General features: G+C 41.0%; 1 protein-coding gene across 1 annotated transcript in view; it reads right to left on the bottom strand.

Moving 5' to 3' along the window:
- Positions 1 to 586: 586 nt before the first annotated feature.
- THBS4 (thrombospondin 4) overlaps positions 587 to 12,320 on the bottom strand; it is a 65,212-nt gene continuing 53,478 nt past the window's right edge. The window contains exons 15-22 of the mRNA XM_060761606.2: positions 11,911 to 11,963; positions 10,515 to 10,708; positions 9,547 to 9,725; positions 8,481 to 8,529; positions 6,710 to 6,906; positions 6,315 to 6,487; positions 4,234 to 4,373; positions 587 to 818 (exon numbers count right to left, since the gene is read on the bottom strand). Coding sequence (XP_060617589.2) covers positions 757 to 818; positions 4,234 to 4,373; positions 6,315 to 6,487; positions 6,710 to 6,906; positions 8,481 to 8,529; positions 9,547 to 9,725; positions 10,515 to 10,708; positions 11,911 to 11,963 — 1,047 coding nt within the window. The 3' untranslated portion in view covers positions 587 to 756. The remainder of the gene's footprint in view (positions 819 to 4,233; positions 4,374 to 6,314; positions 6,488 to 6,709; positions 6,907 to 8,480; positions 8,530 to 9,546; positions 9,726 to 10,514; positions 10,709 to 11,910; positions 11,964 to 12,320) is intronic.

The raw sequence follows: 12,320 nt of genomic DNA, 5'->3' as shown, positions 1-12,320 counted from the left end.
TCCCAACAAAGGATCCCCAGGCAGCAACCAGCCAGGCTTTGAAGCAACAAGACTATTAAATGCTAATCAAGATGTCCAATTGCAACACTCACACTTGCCTCAAGCAGACAAGAGTTCTTTCTCCCACCCTGGACATTCCACACAGATATATAAACCTCACTTGCCTAGTTTCCAGCAGACCTCAAAACCTCTGAGAATGTCTGCTATAGATGTGGATGAAATGTCAGGAGAGAATGCTTCTGGAATATGGCCATACAGCAACCCAGAGGCACATGTTGATTGCAATATTTATATCAGAGTGACAGAATTTATTTGGTTGCAAAAATAATTTGGTTGGTTTCCCTTAGAAATGTAAAGACATTCTAGGATGTACTTCTAATTTTGCATATATAATAGATAGAAGCATGTATATTTTTCCATGATTGTATCCTATACACCTGCCCCCCTTCCAAACATTTTAAATACCAAGCACTGCTGTGTAGCACAAGGTTAGCCCCAATTGCTCTGTGAATTTGCACACATAATTGCACTGCAGGATTATCCAGTTTAACGGATTACTTCAAAGAAATTCAGAACAAACTGAAACCCTGGCCTAATTAATCTTTTTTATTTTTCACATTTATATATAAAATGGTATGACAATTTTATACCAATCCGAACAAATGGAGTGTGGGCTTGCACCAAAAGAAAATCATTTACGAATTTAATATATACTGCTTTATTGTTTGCCATAGCCACTTGGATTCCCAGTATTTCTTAAATATCTCCAACTGTATACTGTTGAGCCTGAAATTCCTGGAAGTCCTCTGGGATGGTATCTGAAAACGAGAAGGGAGACAAAAATCAATTTCTGATCTGTTGTTCCTACGAAAATATTGAGTATTTTATATTCAACTTTTAGATTTGAAAATACTGCATGCATATTAACAGACAAGTGAAGAAACTAATAGCTAAATAAATATGAAGATGAAACTGTGTGTAATGTTAACTGTACTGTTTTGTCCCACTCCTGGACTGTGCTTAACCTTCCGAGGGATGAATCCCTTATCACCACCAATGGGAGATTTTCTCCAAAAGTTAATGCCAGCAAAAGGGATCAATTGCACCAGAATCATACCCAAGTTATGCCATGGCAGCACAGCAGGTTAAACCGATTTTGTTGATGTTTATTCGTTCAGTCATTTCCGACTCTTCGTGACCTGCCCATACCAGAGCTCTGTGTTGACCGTGGCCAACTCCAGCTCCTTCAAGGTCAAGCCAGTTGCTTCATGTATACCATCCATCCATCCATCCATCTTGCCCTTGGTTGGCCCCTCTTTCTTTTTCCTTCAATTTCCCCCAGCATCATTATCTTCTCCAAGCTTCCTGTCTTCTCATTATGTGGCCAAAGTACTTCATCTTTGTCTCTAATTTCCTTCCCTCCAGTGAGCAGTCGGGCTTTATTTCCTGGAGTATGGACGGTTGGATCTTCTTGCAGTCCAAGGCACTTTCAGAATCTTCCTCCAACACCACAGTTCAAAAGTGTCTATCTTTCCTTCACTCAGCCTTGCTTATGGTCTGGCTCTTGCATCCATAGTTTACTACAGGGAACATCACTGCTTTAACTATGAGGACCTTAGTTGCCACTGTGATGGCAGTGTTAAACCACTTGCTGCAGAAAAAGTTGCTGACTGGAAGATTGGCAGTTCGAAGCCGTGTAAGGTCCCGCTGTTAACCCTAGCTTCTGTCAATCTAGTAGTTCAAAAACATGTAATGTGAGTAGATCAAAAAGTACCGCCTTGGCGGGAAGGTTACAGGTGCCCATGCAGCCATGCCAGCAACGCAACCAGGATGGCCTATTGACAACAGGCTCCTCGGCAAGGAAAAATGGAACAAGAACACCTCCCCATGGTCAGAGATAAGCATCACCTCCAGACGCCAGAGATGGAAAGGGAAACCTTTGCCTTTGTTTGTGTATTGTATGTCATTGTTCACTGTTTAAAAGCATTGAATGTTTGTCTATATATGTGTATACTGTAATCCGCTCTGAGTCCCCTCAGGGAGATAGAGCGGAATATAAATAAAGTGTATCATCATCATCATTATTATTATTATTAAGTTACGCTCTTAATCACAATGCTTTTTTTTTGTCATGTCAGGAGCAAGTCGCTTCTGGTGTGAGAGAATTGGCCGTCTGCAAGGACGTTGCCTAGGGGACGCCTGGATGATTTGATGTTTTTATCATCCTTGTGGGAGGCTTCTCTCATGTCTCCGCATGAAGAGCTGGAGCTGATAGAGGGAGCTCATCCGCCTCTCCCCGGATTTGAACCTGCGACCTGTCGGTCTTCAGTCCTGCCGGCACAGGGGTTTAACCCACTGTGCCACCGGGGGCTCCTATCACAATGCTGCCAGAGTTGTACAACTGTAACACCTTAGCAGTGTAAGATCCTGCAGCTGCACTTTCAGGTGGGTGACATGACTCCACTCTGCTGCTATGCAGCTTCCTCCCTTTTAATTGTTTAATTTAAAAAAATACTTTGCAAAATATAGGTGATTTTAAAAAATCAATCCTTTTTAGTGAGAGGAAAGTAGGAGGGGAAGTTCCTCAACATCATCAGCATGTAGTCTCAGAAGTGCTCCAGTGAAATCCTGGGATCGTGACACAATCAGGTCCTATTGACAAGTTTGCTCATCAAGAACTGGGAACAGCTTCATCACGGTGAGATGATGGACCAGCAACAAGTACTGCATGGTGTTGTGCAAAATCCTGCTTCTATGCCAGTTTGACACTTCTGTGAAATAAAATCCTTAAGACCAAAATCTTGCAGCTAGTGTGGTTAGTGCATGTTTCTGGGAGGTGTCATACCAAAAAGTAATATTTCCAAGATCTAGAATAGGGCCGGGCTGTAGCACAGCTGGTTAATCACCAGCAGCAATAGATCACTGCTGACCAGATGGTGGCAAGTTCGAAGCCCGAGTTGGATTGAGCACCCGACTGTCAAGCCTAGCTTACTGTCCATCTAAGCAGTTCGAAAACAGCTGAGCTGTGAGTAGAGAAATTAGGGACCGTTCAAAGCAGGGAGGCATTTTACGACACCATAAAAATAAGGGCGATCAAAGAAACGATCAAAATGACTCAACATCATAGTGAATGAAGCAACAGCACCCCCCCTGTGGCTGGAATCAAGCAAAACCTCAAGACACCAAAGTAGGCAATGGCAAAATACCTCTGTCTGTCTATCTTGCATATCTAAAAAACAGGAGCCCCCGGTGGCGCAATGGGTTAAACTCTTGTGCCAACAGGACTGAAGACTGACAGGTCCGAGGTTCAAATCTGGGGAGAGCACAGATGAGCTCCCTCTGTCAGCTCCAGCTCCCCATGCAGGAACATGAGAGAAGCCTCTCACAAGTATGATAAAACATCAAAACATCCTGGCAATATCCTTGCAGACGGCCAATTCTCTCACACCAGAAGCGACTTTCTCAAGTTGCTCCTTACACAAAAAGAAATGTCTAAAAACATTTGCCATGTATGTGTGCATTGTGATCCTCCCTGAGTCCCCTTTAGGGTGAGAAGGGCAGAATATAAATACTGTAAATAAATAAATAAAATATAAAACTAACACATCTGTGAACAACACCTGTAGCTCCTTGTCGCATTTAACCGTCTTCATGGGAATCACATCATTGCATGGACAGTATTGAAAGTTTCATCCAGTATATTTGCAAAAGTCTATAATATTTGATAGGCCATGACAACCAAGATACAAGCTATAATTGCCAGTCTTCTTCTCTGACCAAGGCTTACTTGCTGTAAGGGAAATGCCAGTTGGGTGCACGGCTGGTGAAATCTCTGCCCATCTTTACTGCTTCAGAATGGGAAGGAAGAACAGTTGTACCTCTTTCTTGCCAGGGGATGGCACACATGCTGTGTTATGGGGAATTGTCACTTTCACAACAGTCAACTAGGGACTTGCATTTGTTCCAATATAAGAAGCCATAAGAGTAAATAAAGGATGTATCCCAATCTTCTGCATGTTTACCTGGAAGCAAGCAACTCTGAATTCAATAGGTCTTCTTTCCAAGTAAGATTACACAGTAGAAGAGCTACCTTATTGCCAATACATTTTTATAATAAATATATTATTATTATTATTAATACATTTTTATGATTAGATTCCCTAAAGCCTTTTTTCCTCTGTACTCAGCTGCCTGTTTGGCTAAGATAAGAGGGTGGCGCAAGAAGGAAATTACCATTGCAGCGATACTTCAGATTCGACCAAATAATGTTTTCCTGAGAGAAGCAGAAAACGCCGAGTCTCCCTCCACGCATGGTCGTGTCTATGGTCACTCCAGAGTCTGCCACCAGGTCAGAGCCTTCGTAAAACCTTGCCCTTTGAAAGTGGGACAAAAAAGTCTATGTGAGATTTGTGTCACCTGGTTCCCCACTAAGGTGCATACCTGAGGATATTTAGTACAAAACATTTTGCGATTCTGCAACAGAGCAGGATATTGATTCTTATATATATCCAAGGCTAGGTGAATAGCAACCCAAGGCAAGTCCACTTGCTACACTACAAACACTACAAACACTTCTCCTCCCCCCTCCACACCTGTCACTGTAAAAATAGAATAATATCAAATTGAATAATTAATAATTTCTCCGTTTTGCAATAGCCAAAGGGTAAACATCAAATACTGCCTAATGCTTGAGCTACCACCGCTATTTTAACAGGGTGTACAGCCCACATGTGTTTTGTTGGGCCTTGGGCTCCTACATGGACTCCTCTGTGTGCAACCTACATAACAGCTGCAGGGCTGGCATCAGCCTATTTAATGGCTGGGGAAGAAGAATGGCTAGGAAGTATCTGACTGTATTATTGCAGTTCTGTGGCCAAAGAAAACCTATGACTAGGAAATTGCAATTCAAAATATGCAAGGTATGTCTAGTAAAATTTCAAAAGACAGCAGGAAAGGGCATGGAAGTATTGTTAAGTATCCTGAAAGCATCATTTTAGCGTTCTCAAAATCTATTTTCAATAAATGCTTACCTGACACAATTCAAATTGTCTTGGGCCAGACTTTAAAACAACAACAGTTGCAAGAATGATTCACATATTTTGCTCTGGAGCACACATTCAAGAGGAAATTGCAATCAATTCTAACTCATTTGTAAATATGCCTGTATGACAAATGCATGTCTCAATTTTGATTTTAGATATTTTTTGCATTTATGCATTTTTATTTAGTTATATGCAGAAATAGTGATAACTGTTCATTGAATTGTACTGTAGGAAATGGTTCTTATTATAAGAAACAAGTGACATTTTATTCTGGGAAATATTTTTGGCAATGCATGCATTTGCATATCTGTGTTTTAGAGACCAGGCAAAGAGTGCCAATTGCTTAAAGAAGTGTCAATAATCTTTTTGCAAAAGTATTAAATTTATAATCAATTTTATCAATTCATCATAACAGGTGAATGCGTAACTTTCATGCCAAGGGTTGTTATACTGTGCCTTCAAGACTCTTTCAATTTATGGCAACCCAGTCGAGATTTAGTTGGGAGAGATTTGCCATTTGCTTCCTCTAGGCCAGTGGTTCCCAACCTGTGGTCCATGGACCACCATTAGTGTGCAAGACCTAAAATATGGTCTGCGGCCTCACCATTACTACACGGTTGCAATGAGAGCGACTTGTTTTGTGAAACTCTCGTATAGTGCTGAAGCTAATTAAATATGGTTTTCTGTGGGCAAGCAGATGGCAACTACTGGATGGCAGATGTTCTGCATCAGAAACTAGAGATGATGTGGTCCATACAATGCAATTTTCTGAATCAGCACCCCAAATAACCAAACCAAATCTAAAGTTGACTGATTCATAATCCTTTGGAGAGTGTCCCTGACCAAAATGGTCCCTGGTCAAAAACAGGTTAACAGGTTGGGAACCACTGCTCTAGGTTGATGAATGTTTTGCTGAAAGTCAGCCAGTGGGTTTCAAACCCTGTTTTCCTGAAATCCTACCTAGTTCAGTGCCAAGGGAGGGAAGCATATTTTGGCCTGGAGTAAAAATTTAAATCTGGAAAGCAAGTGAGGTATTCCGATTATGGTCAAAGCAATGGACACATCAGAAGAAGCAAAAGTACTAATGGGCCAGATGGGAAGCTCCATAGGCCTGATTCAGCATCCGTACTTTATGCCAAATGATAAAGTCAATAATGTGTATGTGTGCATGCTTACATAATTGCATGGCCATATGAAGAAATATATGCTGCTGACAAGAAATGAATGGAAGAAGTCTCAAAAAGAAATTTTCTTTTTGCACCATAACTTTACCTAATATATCCAACTTGAGGTCTGTGCTGGAGGAACCAACGGTAGGAAACTTTATCTTTCCAGCCAACATTTCGAGGGTCTTTCCACAGTAATCTGACTTGGTCATTAGTGTCCCCGGTGTGCCAAAGTGAGTTTCTAAGGTGTTCTCCAGGCCCAGTCTTTGATTTGACAGCCTACACAAACACCAAGTGCAAAGACAAGTCAAAGAGAAAAAACAGACTTTAGAACAATATTTTCCAGAGAATTTTGAGGAAAACCAGAAACATTTTCCCCATTCTATAGCAGGCACAATTCACCCAAATGAACCAAATGCTAGAAACCACACCAGATAAACGCCCTGCCAATATCATCTAAGTGTATCACTAATGAGAGTTTGGCCAATTTTGGCACAATACCTTGAGTTGAATTCCAGGCTCTGCAACAGCTCTGAAGGGAGTTGCTTGCCAATATGTCTGCTCGGTCTGTTTCCACATCACTACATAAAAGCTGGAGCTGTCTTGGTAACCAAAGATGAAGCCAGCATAGTCATCGTCTGTCACTGTGTTTACATGGAAAGTGCCTTCAAAGTCAACTCCATTGAAAGCTGTGTAACCTGCTCAATATAGGAAGAGAAATCTGATTGGAATACAGCTTCCATTATTCCTGACCAGTGCCCATGATGGCTGAGGCTGAGTTGAATTCCAAAACATCTGGAAACCATCATGGCGGGAATGTTGCATTAACACCTGTTGCTCCTTTACATCCAAGAGGTCCAAGATCAAACCATCAGAAAAATATATTTAACAGACAACAAGACAGTCAGACCATTGAGCCATTAGCTAGCTGAAGCCTATTCCAGCCTTCCTTAACCTAGTGCTGACTTGAGGACGAGGGGAGTTATGGGCAAGCATGGGGTAGATATCAGATCTACTATTTTACCTGCTTGAAAGCAGCTCTCAAGTGCCCAAGGGAAGGATTTTCTCCTATCTTGCAACTTAACCAAAGGTGTTGGGGACTAAAGCTGAGCCTTAAGATCAGAACCCTGTGAGTTGCTTTTGCTTCCATAAGTCTTGGTTATGTATATCCTTTTAGGCCTTGTAAAATTACTATCCAGTACCTATTTGCACAATGGCTTTGCAAGGGCAGTTGAAGGCTCCTGACCATAGCTACCCATACACTTCTCAAGGGTGTACCCAGGTATTACTTGGCTTTCTTTGGACACATGGTGGGTGGGGAAAAATGGTACTTCTGAGGATCTGGGTGCACAAGGGCAGCTGGATGATAATCAGGACTGGGCTGGTAGCACAACTGGTTAAATAGCTACAATAAATCACTGCCAACCAAAAGGTGGCAAGTTCGAAGCCCAAGCTGGGGTTGAGCGCCTGAGCTGTTAAAAAACAAAAACAAAAAAAGCCCAGCTCACTGTCCACCTAAGCAATTCAAAAACAGCTGTGAGCTGTGAATAAAGGAATTAGGGACCGCTTAAAGCGGGGAGGCTAATTTATGACAACATAAAAATGCTGGAGAACAAGGAGGAAAAACTGTGATCAAAAAGGCTCATAGTGGACAAAGCGACAGCTCCCCCTGTGGCCGAATCGAGCAACCTCCAGCATCCGAAATGGAAGAACTGCTAAATGGCCTCTGTCTGTCTTTATGTCTTGTATGTCAAAAATGGCATTATATGTTTGCCGTGTATGATCTCACCCCTTTGGGGTGAGAATGGTGGAATATAAATACTGTAAATAAATAAATAAATCTGTTATCAATCCATGCCAGGGGGAGTGGAGCTACACCTAGAAGTTTCTTGCTGCCCTTGCATACCCAGGAGAGAGGAGAAACCTTTGCTTGGTAACTTCAGCAGCAATGGAACACTGACAGTAATTTACACTTCAACACTGACAGGATATTTTCCTATGCATGCAAAATATGTTTCCAATATTAAGCTATGGCCCTGGTCTTAGGAGGGAAAGCAATGCCAGAACTGAAACTACCCTCCATCTCTTCTGGATTAACAAGACTAGTGTTCTGACATCTAAACATCTGTTCGGTTTATGTAAAAAGAGCAGTGCTGATATATTCTGGATGCCGGTTGCAGATGGGATCCCCTGAGCAATCATGTAAGCCAGTAGTTTGGAATAAATCATGAAAAGAAAACTGTTTGGAGACTGCTATGCAAACTGCACATACCTACAGCAAGTCCAGGATCGCTGTTCATGGTTTGTACAATTTCCATACCCTAAATGAAATAAAAGTAATATAATTAACCAAAATACAATTGGTGTAAAAGATGTTTAGTTTTGCTGTCCATTCCCATCTGTGTCACCCAAGTCCATACAAGCCACCCTTGGCTGTACTGCAAACAGATCATTGGTTTGGGATGTATTTCTATACACAAGGAAGGTGCCAATTGCCTCTACTCCCATTATACCCCTGAAAACCCACTTCAGAGAATCAGTAACCTTCTTGCATAGTGGATTACTGTTGGAGAGAATACCAGTGATCACCTATTCTAGCACTTAAGCATATCTTCCTATTGTGCAAAGTGAGATCTGCTCTCTGGAGACTAGGACAATGAACAATGGCTTCAAACTACAGGAAAGGAGATTCCACCTGAACATTAGGAAGAACTTCCTGACTGTGAGAGCTGTTCAGCAGTGGAACTCTCTGCTCCGGACTGTGGTGGAGGCTCTTTCTTTGGAGGCTTTTAAACAGAGGCTGGATGGCCATCTGTCAGGGGTGCTTTGAGTGTGGTTTTCCTGCTTCTTGACAGGGGGTTGGACTGGATGGCCCATGAGGTCTCTTCCAACTCAATGATTCTATGATTCTATTCTATGGTTCCAATCCTTGCAGATATTGGCCAGAATTAAATAGTGTATTTCCACAGGATTAATCCAAGTTTAGTGGTTCCTTGTTCCTACTGCTTCCCCCTGTTCACCCTAAAAATATGTTGGGCAGGTTTTTTGGCACGACAGAGGGTTACAGCAGGAAAGTCGGGAGAAGGAAGTCTCTGTTCTGCTGGCGCCAAATACCAAAATACATTATTAGATGTTGGCCTTTGATGAAAGAAAAACTAACTGGTTTGTGAACAAAGCTGGGGTTCTTAGTGATTTCTTTTCATCTGTCAACCTTCAGTTCATTTCTGCACTGAAGTACGGGTGCCTTGTCAGTTTTGACATGTTTGGAGACATATTTTTGATTACTATAAATATTGGCTACTTAGACAATTTATTTTTCAAAACACACAACTTTTTACCTGGTTCAGAACCACCCAGTTTGGATCAATCTGAGCATCACCTTCTGGGTCAAGGACAACAGTCTGATAAGCTCGGAAATCAGTCAGGGTGATCTCTGCATTGTGGGGACAGACATCAATCCGGTCGATCACAGTGTCATGATCAAAATCTGCTTCACAGATGTCACCTACTCCATCACCTGAAGGAAGAAGCACAACTGCTATTAAAGCAAATGTTTGATGATAATGGATTTTATGCTTGTGTTCATTTCCAAAACTCATAAAGGAAATGCATGAGGAATTTGTTGCAAGGTTTTGAATTCTTCAATTGTTTACTAGAAATCATGTTTTAAATTCTTTTAAATTGTTTTTAACCATGTTTATAGACAACACGGCAGTTTAATTCTTTTTTAAACACTTTAAAGTAAGTGTTTAACTGAATCTTGTTTCAAATTATGCAAAGTGAGTCCCCCTCAGAGTGAGAAAAGAGGTATATAAATGCTGTAAATAAATAATAAATAGATAAATTATTGTCAACCACCTCATATCAGGAGAAGGGCAGGGTAAAAATTAAATAAATTGATAAAAATAATAAATCCAAGTAAAGGAGGCAGCAGATGGAATAAAGGTGCATCTACACTGTAGAATTAATGAAGTTTGATACTGCTTTTAATTGCCATGGCTAAATCCTGGAGAATTCTGGGAGTTGTAGTTTTACAAAGTCTTTAGCCTTCTCTGGCAAAGATGGTTGTGCCTCACCAACTACAAATCTCAAGATCTGATAGCATTTGACAATTGTAATTAAAGTCAGATCAAACCGTATTACTTCTACAGTATAAATGCCTACCTAGATGTCTTGGAGGTCCACATATTGTTAGCCTCATTATTCCCTGTCCTACAGCTGCAAAGATGCTATATTGTCAGTAACTGCATAATATTTTTACATGAGCTAGAAGGAAAAGGAAAAACAAGAAACAAGTTGGCCTTACTGTTGTCATCTTCCTGCCCTGGGTTGGGAACCAACCGGCAATTATCTGGACCAGGTGGGACAAAGTCTGGGATCCCATCATTGTCATCATCGTCATCACATTCATCACCTATCCCGTCTTTGTCTGTATCTAGCTGGGAGCTGTTAATGACTGTAGGGCAGTTGTCCGTGCTGTCTTGATGCCCATCCCCATCACTAAGAACAAAAGAAAAGGAAGAAGTTACATATGAAGATAGATAGAGAGACAAATAGATAGACAGACAGTTCCCATTAGTGCTTATCCCTGTGTTCATCTGTACAGCCATTTGGGTTAGCCATTGATTTTTATTAGAATCATAGAATCCTAGAGTTGGAAGAGACCTTGTGGGCCATCCAGTCCAACCCTCTTCCAAGAAGCAGGAAAATCACATTCAAAGCACCCCTGACAGATGGCCATCCAGTCTCTGTTTAAAAGCCTCCAAAGAAGGAGCCTCCACCAAACTCCAGGAAAGAGAGTTCCATTGCTGAACAGCTCTCACAGTCAGGAAGTTCTTCCTCATGTTCAGGCTGAATCTTCTTTCCTGTAGTTTGAAGCCATTGTTTTGCGTCCTAGTCTCCAGGGCAGCAGAAAAAAGCTTGCTCTCTCCTCCCTATGACTCTCACTCATATATCTATACATAGCCCTCATCATGTCTCCTCTCAGCCTTCTCTTCTGCAGTCTAAACATGCCCAGCTCTTTAAGCCACCCCCTCATAGGGCTTGTTCTCCAAACCCCTGATCATTTTACTCGCCCTCCTCTGGACACTTTCCAGCTTGTCAACATCTTCCTTCAATTGTGGTGCCCAGAATTGAACACAGTATTCCAGGTGTGGTCTGATATAGCATCATTTTGTTTGCCTTATGGTTGTCATTGCTAACTTCTAATGATAGTATGTTGTGCTCATTAAGCCTCTGAGCTTTAAAAAGTTCCTGGGCATAGATCAAAAATGTAATTCTTCTCATCACTGCTATGCTAACTCTCTTATACCAACAGATAAAACTTTCTTCTTTGAAAAAGAATCAGAGATCATGTAGAGGTCATGTAAGGAAAAAAGTAAGAGAGAGTCAGCATGGTCCAATGGAGGAAGATTACATGCCAATCATTGCCCAATTATTTTCTAAATGAAATGAAAAGCCATGGATAGTTGAACATTTCATTTCACATGGCCTCCAGTATTTACAACTCAAGAAATAAATGTTTTGTGGTGGGGGAAAATACCATGTACATTAATTCCAGTAATGGGAACAGTATATTGAAAATTATCTAAGTGTAAAATTGACTCCACGGAAATATGAAGAAGCAACAACTGATTTGTATCAGGGATGCATCTGCCTGGACATCTTTCTTCTTCCATACATTATATGAAAAGTGATCTTACCTGTCTTGGTTGGTGTCACAGGAATCCCCTACGAGGTCATTATCAATATCTGACTGTAAACAAGAATAAGAGAGGAAAACATTTTACACTATCACATTGCAGAGAAGGAAAGATATATAACTGCATTTTAGAAAATCATTAAAATTTAACCTTTGCCTTCCAATTAAAGATATTAATTTAGAGGAGTTTTCATTGCTAGTGCAGTCATGTTCATTACTATTAGTCATGAACTTTCTCAGGCTCCTCACTTAAAACAATGCTCACATCTAAATGGGAAAATCTATAAATGGATTGACTAAATGTAAGGCTGAGACCTGTCTGAGTTGAGCACGATTGGTCGATAATTATCATTATCAATACTGTTATTTTTGCTCCCCTGAATATTTCCACTGCTTTATTTATCATGTTCA

The sequence above is a fragment of the Anolis sagrei genome, chromosome 2 (assembly GCF_037176765.1).
Source record: "Anolis sagrei isolate rAnoSag1 chromosome 2, rAnoSag1.mat, whole genome shotgun sequence".
Lineage (NCBI taxonomy): Eukaryota > Metazoa > Chordata > Lepidosauria > Squamata > Dactyloidae > Anolis > Anolis sagrei.
The sequence above is the reverse complement of the archived record's forward strand: the minus strand, read 5'-3'. Positions and strand labels throughout refer to the sequence as shown.